The sequence below is a fragment of the Suillus fuscotomentosus genome (assembly GCF_016647785.1).
Source record: "Suillus fuscotomentosus strain FC203 chromosome Unknown F5891scaffold_9, whole genome shotgun sequence".
In the NCBI taxonomy this organism is placed as follows: Eukaryota; Fungi; Basidiomycota; class Agaricomycetes; order Boletales; family Suillaceae; genus Suillus; species Suillus fuscotomentosus.
In genome coordinates this window covers 452,147-466,787 of record NW_024539521.1, presented here as the reverse complement: position 1 = coordinate 466,787, position 14,641 = coordinate 452,147, and the positions used below count along the sequence as shown (strand labels likewise).

General features: G+C 47.4%; 6 protein-coding genes across 6 annotated transcripts; 3 read left to right on the top strand and 3 right to left on the bottom strand.

The window, feature by feature from the left end:
* Positions 1–2,513: 2,513 nt before the first annotated feature.
* F5891DRAFT_1012017 (uncharacterized protein) lies at positions 2,514–4,728 on the bottom strand. Its single transcript, XM_041360698.1, has 8 exons — positions 4,436–4,728; positions 4,200–4,382; positions 3,656–4,154; positions 3,476–3,583; positions 3,276–3,421; positions 3,064–3,214; positions 2,760–2,986; positions 2,514–2,709 (listed from the first exon to the last, which is right to left on the bottom strand). The coding sequence occupies exons 1-8, from the start codon at positions 4,679–4,681 to the stop codon at positions 2,641–2,643; spliced, it is 1,629 nt and encodes a 542-aa protein (XP_041230190.1). The 5' UTR covers positions 4,682–4,728; the 3' UTR covers positions 2,514–2,640.
* Positions 4,729–4,765: 37 nt separating this feature from the next.
* F5891DRAFT_1012015 (mitochondrial small ribosomal subunit Rsm22-domain-containing protein) lies at positions 4,766–7,176 on the top strand. The gene is made up of 7 exons (XM_041360697.1): positions 4,766–5,191; positions 5,238–5,508; positions 5,554–5,687; positions 5,740–5,921; positions 5,983–6,123; positions 6,187–6,670; positions 6,725–7,176. Exons 1-7 carry the CDS (start codon positions 4,807–4,809, stop codon positions 7,027–7,029), a joined length of 1,902 nt encoding a protein of 633 aa, XP_041230189.1. The 5' UTR covers positions 4,766–4,806; the 3' UTR covers positions 7,030–7,176.
* Positions 7,177–7,413: 237 nt separating this feature from the next.
* F5891DRAFT_1012014 (ribosomal protein L1) lies at positions 7,414–8,742 on the bottom strand. Its single transcript, XM_041360696.1, has 5 exons — positions 8,634–8,742; positions 8,406–8,588; positions 7,919–8,356; positions 7,726–7,846; positions 7,414–7,672 (listed from the first exon to the last, which is right to left on the bottom strand). Exons 1-5 carry the CDS (start codon positions 8,688–8,690, stop codon positions 7,605–7,607), a joined length of 867 nt encoding a protein of 288 aa, XP_041230188.1. The 5' UTR covers positions 8,691–8,742; the 3' UTR covers positions 7,414–7,604.
* Positions 8,743–8,782: 40 nt separating this feature from the next.
* Positions 8,783–9,460, top strand: F5891DRAFT_751041 (uncharacterized protein). The gene is made up of 2 exons (XM_041373103.1): positions 8,783–9,395; positions 9,447–9,460. Exon 1 carries the CDS (start codon positions 8,829–8,831, stop codon positions 9,393–9,395), a length of 567 nt encoding a protein of 188 aa, XP_041230187.1. The 5' UTR covers positions 8,783–8,828; the 3' UTR covers positions 9,447–9,460.
* A 760-nt stretch (positions 9,461–10,220) lies between these two features.
* F5891DRAFT_1012006 (PCI domain-containing protein) lies at positions 10,221–12,689 on the top strand. The gene is made up of 11 exons (XM_041360695.1): positions 10,221–10,453; positions 10,514–10,598; positions 10,649–10,727; positions 10,780–11,029; positions 11,083–11,157; positions 11,210–11,347; positions 11,406–11,505; positions 11,557–11,805; positions 11,852–11,985; positions 12,038–12,150; positions 12,206–12,689. Exons 1-11 carry the CDS (start codon positions 10,409–10,411, stop codon positions 12,381–12,383), a joined length of 1,446 nt encoding a protein of 481 aa, XP_041230186.1. The 5' UTR covers positions 10,221–10,408; the 3' UTR covers positions 12,384–12,689.
* Positions 12,690–13,252: 563 nt separating this feature from the next.
* Positions 13,253–14,134, bottom strand: F5891DRAFT_750966 (uncharacterized protein). Its single transcript, XM_041373102.1, has 6 exons — positions 14,104–14,134; positions 13,812–14,044; positions 13,731–13,760; positions 13,609–13,674; positions 13,494–13,556; positions 13,253–13,433 (listed from the first exon to the last, which is right to left on the bottom strand). The coding sequence occupies exons 2-6, from the start codon at positions 13,896–13,898 to the stop codon at positions 13,341–13,343; spliced, it is 339 nt and encodes a 112-aa protein (XP_041230185.1). The 5' UTR covers positions 13,899–14,044; positions 14,104–14,134; the 3' UTR covers positions 13,253–13,340.
* Between the last annotated feature and the right edge of the window lie 507 nt (positions 14,135–14,641).

Here is a 14,641-nt window from a genome sequence, read left to right as displayed (position 1 = left end):
GCACCGTTTTAGTTTATACACGTCATTCATCTTATCTAATCTGTCTCATTAAAGCATCAGGGTCTGATTATTTTTGCCCCTCTCAGATCTTTTGTTCATCCTAAGTTAGACGACACTCGCCAGCTAGTAAATGTCGATGAAACCCCTTACCACGCAGCACTTGCTGTTGACCTGAGTGCTATACTCCGTCTCCCATCCAGACCAGCACGGGTAACATATCACTTTGCAGTTTTTCATTAGCTTTCGACCGTGCTATGCTGGAGATCTAGTAAGACACCGGAAGCCATTATGCTGACTCAAACACGGTGATGTTACTTAGCTCCTTCCGGTCAATATCTAAATTCCTATGTTGTATCGAAACAATCGTCTAGATGAACTACAATGATATCTTTATACACTGCGGCCCTTCCAAGTCTTGGATCGACGCCCACAACAATTAACCTTTCAACATCCACAGTTTAGATTCAGAGACACTCTTATTTGCCAATGATTCCCTATGGACCCTGATCGACCTCCATCAGTTCCCAGATTTGTCACATGTCGGTGACTAGACTTGGGCCCCAAGTATGATCGATCTGCTGTCGGACTTATGGAGAGAGTGCCGACCATAAATCTCCGCTGTATCTGTCCGACCCTCGCGCGTGTGTCGTATGGCCACGCGATCGTTAAGTTTTTCTTATCTACATCTTCACCGGGCCTCTTTCAAGCGCGCAGAGCCGCCGTGGTCAGGAATTGTTGCTGGTTGCATTGCATCATAGCATAAATAGATCGCATCTCAGCCACTCCTTGGTTCCGTCCCCTCAATATGGGTTAACCAGACTATAGGTCCATTATATCCGATTTTGCTAGCCTCCTAGTGCCTCGATCGGTGTTCAAACTGGACCGAAGTGTTGCGTGTATTATTTGTTTGACACCGTTGTATATCATTCTTGGTACCGCTCCGTCTTCCAGGGACTCTGCCTTCTATGGTTGTTAGAGCAGATGAGCGGCTTTGCAAAAAAAAAGGTGATGTTTACCTCGGTCTTCAAGAGCACTCCCCTGCAGCTTCTGAAATAAATTGCAGTTATGTTTATCCTGTGCAGCTTTTCTGATCAAATACGACGGGACTTTCTTCATTGTGGCCACGGGAACTGCGGTTACCTGGTTTCCGTGACCAATGCAGACGATATCGGACACTATCGGTATTCACTTTGGCTACCTCGCGGCATGTCGTTGGACCTGCAGATTTAAATACGCATAAGTTGTGCTACAGAACAGACAAGTACTCTTCACTTTTCCAGCTTTACAAGACTTTAATCTGTTGCCTGCATATAATGTCGCGTATGTTATCGCATCTAGATTATCACTGAATAATGCTGATATTTCTCCAGGTTACACTATTGCCCTGAACAACCGCAAGTCCAGCCTTTATTTTATTAAAGCCAGGAGATGCTAATTGTGACACTGTAAAGACTATCAATCCCGCCACAGGCTTCACGCTGTCACCTGGGCTGAGGTTCAGTCTGGGCCGCCGCATGCTCTCTCATGGACAATGACTTGCAAAGGCACGTGTTGTTCATCTCTCGGAACGAAGAATTCGTCTGAGACGTCATCATTCACAGTGGAGGGCGAAGTTGTCAGTACTGCCACTGCCAATCAGAAGGGTGTCGCTAAAGAGGAAGCGGCGCGGATTGCTTGTGAAAGATTGGGCATTAATTGATATTTTTGCTTAACGCTCCATTGTACAACGGCTTGCTTTTATCTACTATGTTCCTATAGACATTCATCTTTGTCAACAGCGCAAATACTTGGTCTGTTCTTTTGCGAGAGGAATGTCACTAGACTTTCGACAACATAAATCTACGTACGTGTTGGCCTCTTCGATTTGCGACCTCGAGGTAAACATAGCCGCTGAGTTTGAATCTCTCTCTCAAAACGGAAATGCAATTGCCGTGTTTGTGGCTTGCACAAAGCCATCACCATGTCACGGCGGTTTACTCCACACATAGTCGCAGTTTTAACAGGTATGAAGTAGAGTCATCTCAATCTCTGTCATTAATGTTATATCCGCTGTGAAACTAACCAGGCGTCGCCTCGGGCGTATACATATTTAAACCTCTTTTCGAAGAAGCTGCTGCGAAGTGAGTTTGCCATGCATATTGTGCGATCCTATCCCAACTTAAATCGCCATCACATCAGCCGAAACCCAATCCCTCCAATGAACGCGTCAACAACATCACCCGGGGTGCCAGGGAAATCCCCTGCATCTTCGCCGTCGCCGCATTCTTCGGCAAAGTGACATTACACTGCGCTAGCACTATATGGAGTAACGTGCAGCAGGGTATGCGCCCCTAAAGGCGTGCCCACGCACTCTTTGATCAGAGGTGTGCTAGTTTATGGTCGCCGCGGAGAACGGCGGCCGTACTCGGAACACCTTGTGCCCGGAAAAGGGGCGTAGACAGTTCAATGCATTTTCATGTGTTGTCTTGGACGATTAGTAACGCGCGAGCTTCGCTGAGCTCCATTAACATGCGCTGGTGTGTATCATGATATGTAAGATGTATGTTTGTATCTCCGGTCTTATTGAGGGCGGGGATCCTATATACTGTAAGTCGAAACCCCGGTATCTCCTCAGCCTAATGTCTACCCAACGCTTCGGTATCACCGTCGATCGACAACCATTTTCATTGACGCGTTACCATCGGTGTTCGCAGCACGCCGCTCCCATATCTAATTTGAATGCGTGAGATCACACAATCCATAATACAGGAATAGCGCACCTGCAGCACGGTCTCCCCAAGGAAGATCATCTCCTTGCGCGTTTCTTCAACGATGAGGTCTTGGATCTGGAACCATTTCTCGCCCTCGCCCCCCCCACCAGCGGCACGGAGATGAACTTTCCAAATCGTGTTTTCCTTGTCGCGAGTAGTTCCAGCAACTGATTCATGGGTTACATTGGCGATCAGATCATAGACGGTTGGCGGATGTGTTGGTGCTGCATCCAGATCTATAGCACAAAATCGTATCATCAGTCATTGGTTACGCTAATGCGATTATCACGTAAGTATGGCTCAAAGCGCTCACATTCACGGAAATCAACTCCTCTGAGTGGGAATGTGACAATCGTCGGGTTTTTCTCCTCGACAAAGGCGTTCTTTGTAAATCGCTTGTAGTGTAAAATAATATACTGTGGGAGGCGTTGACACTTGTACCTGCGTAACTGACCAGCAGACTCCTGTATCCGTATCATATCAGTTCGGTTCGATAAAAGAACCGAAAAGCAGAGCCAAACTCGCCTGCGTGGTGACTCCATCATACTTGGCCAACACAGAATGAATGCTAACTTGTGGGATGATGTTCTTCTCGATCGTATCTTGGAAAAGAGGTGGTGGGGGAAGATCAACCGCTAGGAAGAGAAACGGCGATACAGTAGCCTTGATGTCTGACATGCACTATTATGAATAAGGGTCCAGGTGACCACCAAAGTCGATCCCACCTCTGTCAATATCAAACTGCGGCTTCTCAGAACCCGTAAAGTCCGGACGGACAACGACCTGCTGTGTCTCCACGCGGAGTTCCCCTTGAAACGTTGAAAATATAATACCTGTCCATTTCATGTATCAATTCGGAGGCCGAACGAGGGTAAACAGCAGGCTAGTCGGTCTACACGACTTACTCGAATTTTTTTTCTTGGTTCCACCCATGTCTTTGTGTAGTCGGTTAAGTAACCAACCCAGAAACTCGACAGGATCGCCTTGTTGCTCGAGTCGGAACTTACCCGCACTAGCGCGGTTGACCTCCTGGAGAAACTCGTGAGGGCTAACCTGGCTTTTGAATAGCCGGGGGTTCCATATCTTCTTGGCGAGAGCGGCGAATCGTTTAACGAGTTCGGTTTCCTTGCCACGAAAGGAGGACAGAAGGAGGTAGTCCCGTAGAGGAGGGATGTGGAGGAGGGAATGTATGATAACGTTCATGTGGTCATTTCGCTTGATATTGTTTAGGCCAATATAACCAGAAAGATAGGGCTTTGACGAGAGGTCGTAGGAGGGTTTCAGAAGATGCGATGGCGAGGAGAGGGTGGATATGGAAACCTTCGTGAAGGATGGGTTGAGGACAAACGATATGTCTTCGAGAGATGGGTCAGAGACAAGATAACCATCTGGAAGAACGTATACCTATGTGTCGTAAGTCTATGTATGTGTGATTAACATTCAGCTCACTTTTGTTGTCTCAAGGTTGATAAAAACATGGTGGTCATCATGAATGGAGTGCGCATAGGCGTACGACTTGCGACCTCGTCCTTGGAAGTACTTTCCACAGACTAGACAGCCGTATGTGTTGATGTTTGACATAGACACAGAGCACACTTTCTCGAAGTCAAAGTCGAGCAATGCTCGATTGATCTAAAGGTCTTGTCAGCAAATACGTGCGCAATGGGTTTCATTGAATGGCGCACTGTGTCAAGGTAAAGGTCTGAGGCTCTAGGTTCACTTTTTGACTGCCCTGGTTCGACCTCATCTTCTAAACCTTCTTCGTCTTCATCTTCTGAAACTCGTGCTGCCCCAGTAATATCCGCCATGGCGTGTGGCGGCTCCGCGGAAGATGTGCTCTCCTCGCGTTCATCATCTACTTTTGTCCGTTTCGCAGGACGCTCATCAAAGCTAAGGGAATCATTTGGGATAGCTTGTTTCCTGCTGGTCATTGGGATGGACGCGTCTGTGCAAAGTCTGCAGATGAGCCTAACTAAACACTTCCATTATATAATCGCACAATTTTGACTTGCGCTCTTTGAGCTGAGACTACCTCAACTTTTCAAGTACTACTAGGATGCTTCGAGGTACATCCACTACTTTGCGCATCCTTGCGCACAGTATTCGCCATATTGGCACCCCATTCTCGACCTCAGCAGTTGCAGCATTAGCCCAACCTAACGCGGCTCTAGACCTCGACCCAACGCTAAAGGCGCTTTTGCAAGACATAGACATCTCCTTGACAAGCCATAAGCACGTAATGGCAAAGAGACCACCACGCGAGCTTGAACCTGTCGCGATTGAATACCCAGAGGAGGCCAAGGACGCGGAGAACTTTGTTGAAGATCACTCTGAACGAAGCGAGCACCGCAAATCTCCTGCAGCGCGGTTTGGAAGCCAAAAAATTGGTGCTGTTGTTATGCCCACTGAATTGCAAAAGTCAATTACTGCTCTGATAGATGGTTTGTCGGGTGAAATCAGTCTCTGCACATTCTAATCACTTATCAGCTTCTGACAAGGTGCAGCTACATAGCGATGCTACACGTCTCTTTTTTCATGAGAGTGAAGGATGGGATCACTCGTACGACGTGAAATACCGCTCTCGTAAGCAAGGGGCGCGACACTCTGACCGTGACGGGACAGCGTTCGCGTCGGTCGTTCTCCCTGCACATTATTCTGCCATCTGTGCTGTACTCCACCATGTTAAGCACAGATTAGGTTCACAATGGAATGTGCAACATGTCATAGACTGGGGCTCAGGTGCAGGCAGCGGATTATGGTACGTTGTAGATGTTTGTAACTTGTAGATGCTGAAGAACATCAGGGCATCGACGAATACTTTTCAGAAACCCACTAGCGCTTCCGAGGAACCGCGCCTCTCCACATCCAATATCTTCACATACCTCGGTATCGACAAACGTGACGGACTTGTTGCAATAGGTAAACGTCTACTGAGAGGTAACGTATGCGTGCTGCATCTCGCTGCGCACTCGCTAAATTAATGAAACAGATACGGACTTGGGCGCCCTCAGCGCAACTTGGCAAAGGTCTTTCCGTGAAGATGATAAAATTAAGCGATCGGAGGGGCTTGATACTCTTGCCCTGTCTGCTTTCATGCTTTCAACTCTACAGACCCCTCTCGCGCGGAAGAAGTTCGTGAAAGAGTTGTGGGAAAGTGGAGCACATACCATCGTGAGCTTTCATTTTTGTCCCTTCACTTTAGTCACTGTCTAATAGTCTAAAATTATTATAGGTTCTGATCGATCACAAAACGAAAGCTGGGTTTCAGAACATTGCAGAAGCACGGGAATATCTCCTCGAGATGGGGCATAAAGAACTCAATGACCCAGAAACCTCAGACTGGCCTATTCGCGGTGCCCACGTTGTCGCTCCTGTAGGTGTTGGACTTTTCAACCCTGTGATGAGTCATACTAAGATTCTTGTCTTCCTGCAATAGTGCCCGCACGATGGTGCTTGCCCTCTATACTCTGGAAAATCTGTGAGCCTAGTTTGTGGCTTCTCACAACGCTTGCAACGTCCGTCCTTTGTTCGTCTCACAAAACATGCACGTGAGGGTCACGAAGATATCGAATACTCTTATATTGCAATTCAACGCGGGCCACGCCCAAGCATAGTAGGCGAAGGCATCTCCACGCAAGTGAGCAGTGTAGGACGCGTTGGCGCTGTCGGTCGGGAGGAGGCAGAGCAGATCAGGCTAAAGGAAGAGAGGGTAACGAAGGAGCTTGTACTTGACGCAGATCATGTTGAAACGAGGCACGAAGCTGAAGCAACTGATCATATTCCTCTGGAAATTTTGCCAGCTGAAAACTCAGAGGAGGTCGAAGCCGCGCTGCGAAATGAGGCATTTCATTGGCCGCGCCTCGTCTTCCCACCTTTGAAAAAGAGCGGGCACATAATCATTGACGCATGCACCGCGGAAGGTTTGTCGCCATTCCTCAGTTCTAGCCCCGTGACTGGTCTAACATATGATACAGGCAAAATTATGCGTATTACTATCCCGAAATCCCAAGGTAAACAACCATTCTATGACGCGCGGAAATCGTCCTGGGGTGATATCTTCCCTCATCCGCCCAAAAATCGTCCGCAGGAGAAGCTTCAGTCTACGCGGGAGGGTGGATCAAGGGGTGATGATATTGGAAAGAGGGCAAAGGGGCGGGACCGTACAAAAGGCGATAAACGTTATTCAAAGGTAGAGAAGGCGTTGAAAGAGAGAAAGATGGCTTCCAGACGCGATCGTGCAGTGCAAAAGGAACACTCCGTATTGCTGGCTGAGCGATAGTGTAAATCTTTTTTCTTGTTTGGATCTCTCGCATTTGCTTTGCTCGTCTCCTCTCACACGCTACTACACTACTGCAAACCAGACGAATTTAATGTATCACCAGTAGCATTGTATCGAATTTAGTGTTACTCCCTGTTGGTTAGGAAACCTGATGAGTTTTCACCTGAATGCAACTTGGTCAGAAATGTATGCTTTCCCAGTCTATTTCCTCCTATCAACTAGCGCACCATGATGATGACACTGTCAATCAGTCCTTATCGATTCACGTACACTTCAGACAGTGCTAAACACGCCATCTCAACGTGTTATGTGTTCGTACCAAGGGGACAATTAATATGCGAACCTATCTTTCTAACGTTCTTGGTCGACTATCTGAGACAAGCAGAACTGACAAAGAGCCGGATAGTGGTGGCATCACTTTATGAAACATCTACTATAGGATATATAAGTGTACTTCGATGGTTAGTGACAAGGAACAGGTGATTTTGCAAGGATGCACAAGTAACACGTTGCTCTCAAGCAGAATATTTGAAATCAGAACTTTCATTGTCTAGTTCCCGATCAACACTGCTATATCAAATGTCCGATATCTGGATGCTGGGTGCCTGCGTTGAGCTCAACATTACACGTGTGATGGCATTGACTAGTAGTCGCTCAGTCGATACCAGAAGAGATCAAAGTACCAGAGACACTCACCGGGCTTGACACTCTTGCTCTTTCCCTTCTCCTCGGTATCTTTCTGGTTCCCGGTCACCCGTTTGACAGCGGTCACGAATTGCTTGACATTTTTAACTATGTCTTCTATCGGGAAGTGGAGCTGTCGGTAAATAAAGATGTTTAGAAATAGTAGACCGCAGCTAGCGGACGCGGACTGGGCAAAAATACTGACCTTGCCAATAGGCATCCGAATGACGCCATTCTTGTCGCCTTTCCACTCTGTAGTACCAGAAAGTCGCCGCAAGTAGCCGGCAAAATCATCTGTAACCGTCCCTCGACGCTCAGAAGGCATCAAACCACGCGGACCGAGGACACGTCCGAGTTTTGGGGTGATGGTCCGGATGAGGGCTGTGGAGCATAGAATGGTGGTTGCGTGATGTTTGCCGCTAATTATACCATCTGCTAGCTCAATTCCACCGACGATGTGTGCACCCGCACTCTTTGCCTCTTCTGCCTGACGGCCCTCGGCAAATACAAGGATGCGGTCTTCGGGGCGAGCTTTAGTTTCACGATGGAGAGCAATTCGACCCTTTGGAATGATAGATCCACGGGACATGGCAGTCTTGATTACCAGCTCGTATGTAGCATTTGCTTTTGCAACTTCAACCGCCTACCGAGATCTTTGGTTAATGAGTTGTAATAAGGCTCGGGGAACATACACGGATCACGTCAATAGCGCTTTCGAGAGTCATCTTCTCACTCTCATATATGTGTTTGCGAGCCTTCGCTGCGCGCTTTCTTGCCTTTGCTGCAAGGGCTTTCTTGGAGAGTACTGGAATCTTTTTCGTTCGTCGTAGGGCTAAGATGGGTGTTGAAGAAAACTCTCGAACGAGTGCTGGGCGCTGCGCAAATTCAGATGAGAACAGTTCATACGAGTAGGTACTTACTGGACTAAGAATTGAATGGCAACATTGCCGACAGAGCAGGCCAAGGGAAAAGGACATGTTCAATCAGCACACTTGTCAGCGCTTCAGCTCTCGAGAATTTCAAGTAAAGCAGCCGTGGGAAAATGAACAATATAATGAAATTTGTTGACCTCAGTTTCACTGTTCACTCGCTTTCACTGTCACGCGCTGCAGGTCATGTCAGTCTCAGTTTTGAAATTGAACGGCTTGCCGTTCCAATTGCGTGGACTGGGCGCGCGGCTTTATTCGACCCGCAAGGGTGAAGTGTCTTCATCCGATCCACAAAAAGACATCATCCGCCGTCACTTGTACCCTCCGAACATCCGCAACAAAGCCTCTCCTACCGGTACATGGCGCCCGGATGTCGCGCGCGCTCTCCAGCGCGCGATACCTTCTGTGCAAGCGCACGAGACTATTGAGCGCGCTTGGCTCCTCCATCAGAGACACCTACGCAAAAAACGGGACGCGGAGCTGCAGCGCAAATTTAATTGCATGAGGCAGGCAATGCAAGAACTGGAAGAAATTGACTCGAGGCTGTTCAGGGAAGCAAATAAGCAAGAGGATCCAAGAGCAAGGAGCTTGGCTGAGGTGGAGGCCATGAAGAGTATGTCTGAACCAGAGAAGCGGGCTGTTGAGTCCAGAGTGAGGGGTTTGTTTCCTAGAGAACTCCGCATACCAACAGATACACCGCCGAAAAACGGCTGGCCTAATGAATGGAGGGCATTCCAGAGGCCCCTGGCATGAGTATGTTCATTGCCTTTCATGTAGGCAGATATTAATTGCATCATCTCGCAGGCACAGTCATGGGATGCTTCCATCGTTATCAGGAGGCGCATACGTAGAGCATGCTATCAGTCTTTTGTTCGCTGAGGTCTTGCGATATACCAGATACTGGCCGGCCACGAGCACTCGCAATTTGGTCAGGTATATGAGACCTTGTTATGAATTTAGCGGGTCTCGACGCATTCATTGCACATGGCGCGTTGTCAGACATGCCGAAACTTGTCTTGAGAAAGCAACTGACGTCGTTGATGTCGAAGGAAAGCTCTTTGTTCATCCCTATTCTTATGTGGAGGTCGGCATCGGCAATCATATGGCCTTGGCGATGCGGTGGGCGTGTCTTGTGTGGCGAGTCTTGCCTTTTTGGTGGAAACACTGGAGCACGACCCTGGGTGTGAGCTGATTCCGTTGTGCATTTATCACCATCCATCTGAGCACAAATCACGTCTTAATTGTGAAGTTGCCGGATCCTACAGGTCAGGTAACTTGCGCTCAGAGTGCTATCAGGCGTTGTGCACGTTGCTACTCGATGTTGCGTTCGCGTCTCGCTACTAGCCCCTCGGAAGTGAGAGCTTATTGTCCCTGAACAAGGCGGCTGGTTCATGAAACTAAATATTGCACCTCACTTGCTAAGCATTTAGTCACAGTTTCTGTGTCCATCATGATTATATCCTCCGTGATGCCTGCACGTCTCCCTTCACGGCCAACCTACCCATGGAATTATCCAAGATTCTGGCGAGAATTAATATAACACTGTCTGAATATGAATACGACTATATGAGCCGAATCCGTCTTCCAGTAACTTTTGTTCGCGTTCAAATTACAATGCTGTGCCCTTTCGATGCTGCTTAGATACTAGATAGCACTACTACTGGAGAAGACTTGTGACTTTGCGTGTAGTGCGCCACCTCCTCACGAAGTTGCACACCTCCATCACTTCGTCGCTTACTGCATCTCTTTCATAACTTAAGCTCACGATGGATGACGATGATGCCGATTATATGCAGGGCAGTGATGATGAGGTCACACTCCCTTCAAGATCAGCCCCTTGGGCGTTATGCTGATTCCGAGCTATTTTACAGGATTACGGCTTCGACTACTCTGATGGAGACGAGGCCAACGAATCCGGTAGTGCTGATGTAGAGAACATGTACTATACTGCAAAATGTGAGTAATCTGGTGTATAGCAGAAGTTGTTGATACATTTCTTCTTCCAGCAAAGAAAGAAGATACTCCAGAGGAAGCACTAAAAGATTTTCGCGCTATAGTGGACCAGGAAACAGATAAAGGCGACTGGTATAGTTTCCCTATCTATTGATCAAACTGTATGCTAACGGATACTTCACAGGGGCTTCAAGGCTCTGAAGCAATCTACCAAACTCCTCTTCCTACAGCTGCACCGACCAGCAGATGCCTTGAAGACCTACATACAACTCCTCACCTATACCAAGTCTGCAGTCACACGAAATTACTCTGAGAAGACCATCAATGGCATCCTTGATTATGTTGGCGGTGGGAAGAGTGGTCCCGTCGAGGTAGATGTACTAGAAAAGTTTTACCAGGTCACCAAGGATGCGCTCGAGGAAGCGAAAAATGACGTGAGTACTGTGATGGTGCAATACGCTTTTTGAGACATTCATATTCTCTTTAGCGTTTGTCTGTCAAGACGAACTTAAAACTGGCAAAGCTTTGGCTAGATCGAAAAGAGTACGGGCGTTTGACGAAGGTATTCATAATTTATCTTCGCATATATGGTCTCAACAGTCTCTACCGACTAGCTCATCCGCGACTTGCACGCCACGACTAAGGCTGCCATGGATGGCGAAGACCAGTCGCAACGGGGAACACAGCTCCTCGAGATCTATGCACTCGAGATCCAAATGCACAATGAGATGCGTAATGTCAAGAAGCTCAAAGTACAACCTCGCATCCCACTCAATCATTCAGACCTACTAATCAAGTCGTCGAACGTAGGAAATATACAATGCATCCAACAGTGTGCGCTCCGCAATTCCACATCCACGGATCATGGGTGTTATCAAGGAGTGCGGAGGCAAGATGTGGATGGGCGAAAGTGACTCTTGTTCATCCCCGATCCTTACTCATGTCTAACGCTATCATACAGGACAGTGGAATCGTGCATCAGAAGACTTTTTTGAGTCCTTCCGCAACTATGACGAAGCCGGCTCTCCGCAACGCATCCAAGTCCTCAAGTATCTTGTCCTCGCGAACATGCTCACTGGATCTGAAGTTAACCCGTTCGACTCCCAGGAGACAAAGCCGTACAAGAACGACTCGCAGATCAAGGCAATGACTGACCTTGTAGATGCCTATCAACGCAGAGAAGTTCACCTGGCTGAGAAGATCTTACGAGGTAAGTCCCTTCATGTTCCAATCCATGGTGCTCAACGTGGTGGCAGATAATCGGTCAACGATTATGGATGACTTATTCATTAGATCATATATTGGTGAACTTTTGCGCAGCCTGCGCACCTCCTACTTGATTGACCTCATCAAGCCCTACACGAGACTGGAGCTTTCGTTCCTAGCCAAAGTGATTTTTTTCGCTCTTTTTTCAACTATCGTTGGCGCTAACAGTTGTTCAGCAACTTAATGTCGAAATCGCTGAGGTCGAGGAGCTTCTTATTGGGCTCATTCTAGAGGGAAAGGTTGATGGTCGGATCGACCAAGTCGGCATGCGGCTTGAACTCGATCAAAGGTGAGAAGATCGCTGTCGTTTTCCTTTTACGCACTTCATACCGACTCAATCACAGCCACGTACTGGAGAAGAAGCGTTATGCCGCACTTGAGAGGTGGACAGAAACCTTGGAGGGCTTGCACTCCACTGTGGCAGCGAAGACAGCTGCTGGAGCAAGAGGAGATCCGATGATGGGCATGCCGCCTGAACGGTTTCCTCCTGACTTTGGAGGGGCGACAGCGACGGGGTTCTAATTAAATCCTCGTGAAAGTCCTCCTGACGCTGTACCTTATGATTGCATTCTCGATGTTTCTTGAAGCTTTTCTAAGTTAGACTGTGTTCAAGGTTGACATAACTTGATGCTGCGGTTATGTGGCATTGCCCATTCGTACACTTCAAACCAACCAAACTGACAAGCGATTTCAAATATCAAGAGGCACATGCATAAAGCCCCCTCTTCACCAGGTTGGCTCACTAATTGTACCACTCTGTTGCAATGTGATTGAATTGGCAAAACCAAAAGAAAAATCAATCCTACACTGCATAATTTTTTTGTCCTGCTTTCTCGAGGCCTAGCCATGAGTGAGACCTTCCAGAATTTCTACACTGAAGTTGCACTATTGCAAACAAGTGTGTGGATATCACATGTGTTAAATGGCGAAGGAGTGGAACTCTCATTGATTTTCCAAAACAATCAAGGTTGACGTTAAAATGTTAACCTCCCGTCCTTGTGCATGCCGCTGTACCACAAAAATAGTTTGAACTTGCCCACAGTGTGACGAGTTCGAGCACTCACAATTGGTGGTCGTCCCTGGGGACGTGGCAAAATATTACCAAATCCAGCAGAGACACCGACTTGCATGGTTATATTTTTGAAACTCAGCTGGGATAATTGTTAGGCGAAGGCTAAGCCAGTGTCATATCAACAATTACAATTCAATACACTTTGGAGGGACGAAGGATCAGAATGTTGTCTGTTATTGTAGAAACCTTTTCAGCATGGGAAGACGGTATAGTACAGATATATTGAGATGAGGTGATAACTACAAGAATGATGGTATTAGCAACGATGTGAATCATGTTCGAGTAAAAAAAGAAAGACCAAAGCAAGTGTATGTTACATTTGTGCATGTGGTGATATACAAGTTGACAGGGAGCCGATAAATGTCAGATGAAAATATGAACCGGGCATAATGTGAAACGCGGCGCGACTATTGGGCGATGACAGCGAGTTTCCTTACCACAAATAATAAAATGACCTTTGACACAACGTGGGTTAGGAGATGTGAATAAAAGAACACTTGCTAACGTACGATGAGAAGTGCCGTCAGTTTCCGATGCCTATCACGAAGTTCATCGCCTGCCTCTGGGACCTCGACCACCTCTGGGGGGTTCGGGGCATTTTCCACTTGCTCCTCATTACCAGGCTGTGCTTAAAGAGTAAGTAAGGCTACAAGAAAGTGCAGAGAGACAACGTGCGAGATCGAGAGCATTTGAGGTGTCCTCATATTCAATGTTGTGGCCGCTGAGTGGGTTGTTGATTTGCTTCGCGATGTACATGTTCAAAAATAGCATTGAATGCCGAAGATCGCATGACTCACCAACAAAGGGCCACTTTCCTCAATGGTGTGCTGAAAATACAAGTTAACAATAGCGCTGAATGGACGTTCGTAATGGCTTACCGTTAACATCTCACGTTGGCTCAGGCCGACCCGAGGGTAAGGATGGTAGCGAAGCATGTGAGAGGACCTATACGAAGGCAATCTCATTTTGATGGTCAAAAATTATCTTGAACGAAAGAAAGTGAGGGGAAAGGGATGTGGTTTGCGCAAGGACCAGGTATTGGCATTTTAATACCAGCAGACGGTTGGGGACGTAAAATAATAAATTGTGAGGCGGGCACTAGCAAAATTTCCTGTGCCGAGTTAATGCCAAATAAGTGCAGGCGCCTGTCCCTGCACGGTTTGCACACACCCTCATATTACCCCAGCAGAACCAATTCTCGATGTAACATCATTTGACAATAGCTGGATCCAAAATTTACTCCCGATAGCGCGAAAGAAGAGGTGCAGGGCTGGGTGCAACGAAGTTAGTATATTTGTAAGTGGTGCCTTGCCAGTTTGGCACTCGTGTGTCCTCGATGTTGGTACAAAATTTGCTTCCGCTGGACCAGTTTTCTAGGCATGATCATAGTCGAGGATCCAGAGCCAGCCATGAATAACGCGAAACGCGAGGCACAGGAGCCGCAAGATGGGTTGCTGGTTGTCCCATCACATCGACGAACCAATGTTCTAGGACCTCTACATGCGACCTTGACACGCTATCAAGCTCGGTGGCCTATTCAGCTCCTTGTATTCTGCGCGACATCATAAGAATGCTGGATGGCCAGACACCTCAGATGATCCCAAGCTGGAAAATGACAGTCAATATACGATATTTGGGTACATGAACTCTGTCCCGAAGAGCTCTCGGTGTGTTGATGCGAAATATATAACAATATACTGATAATAAA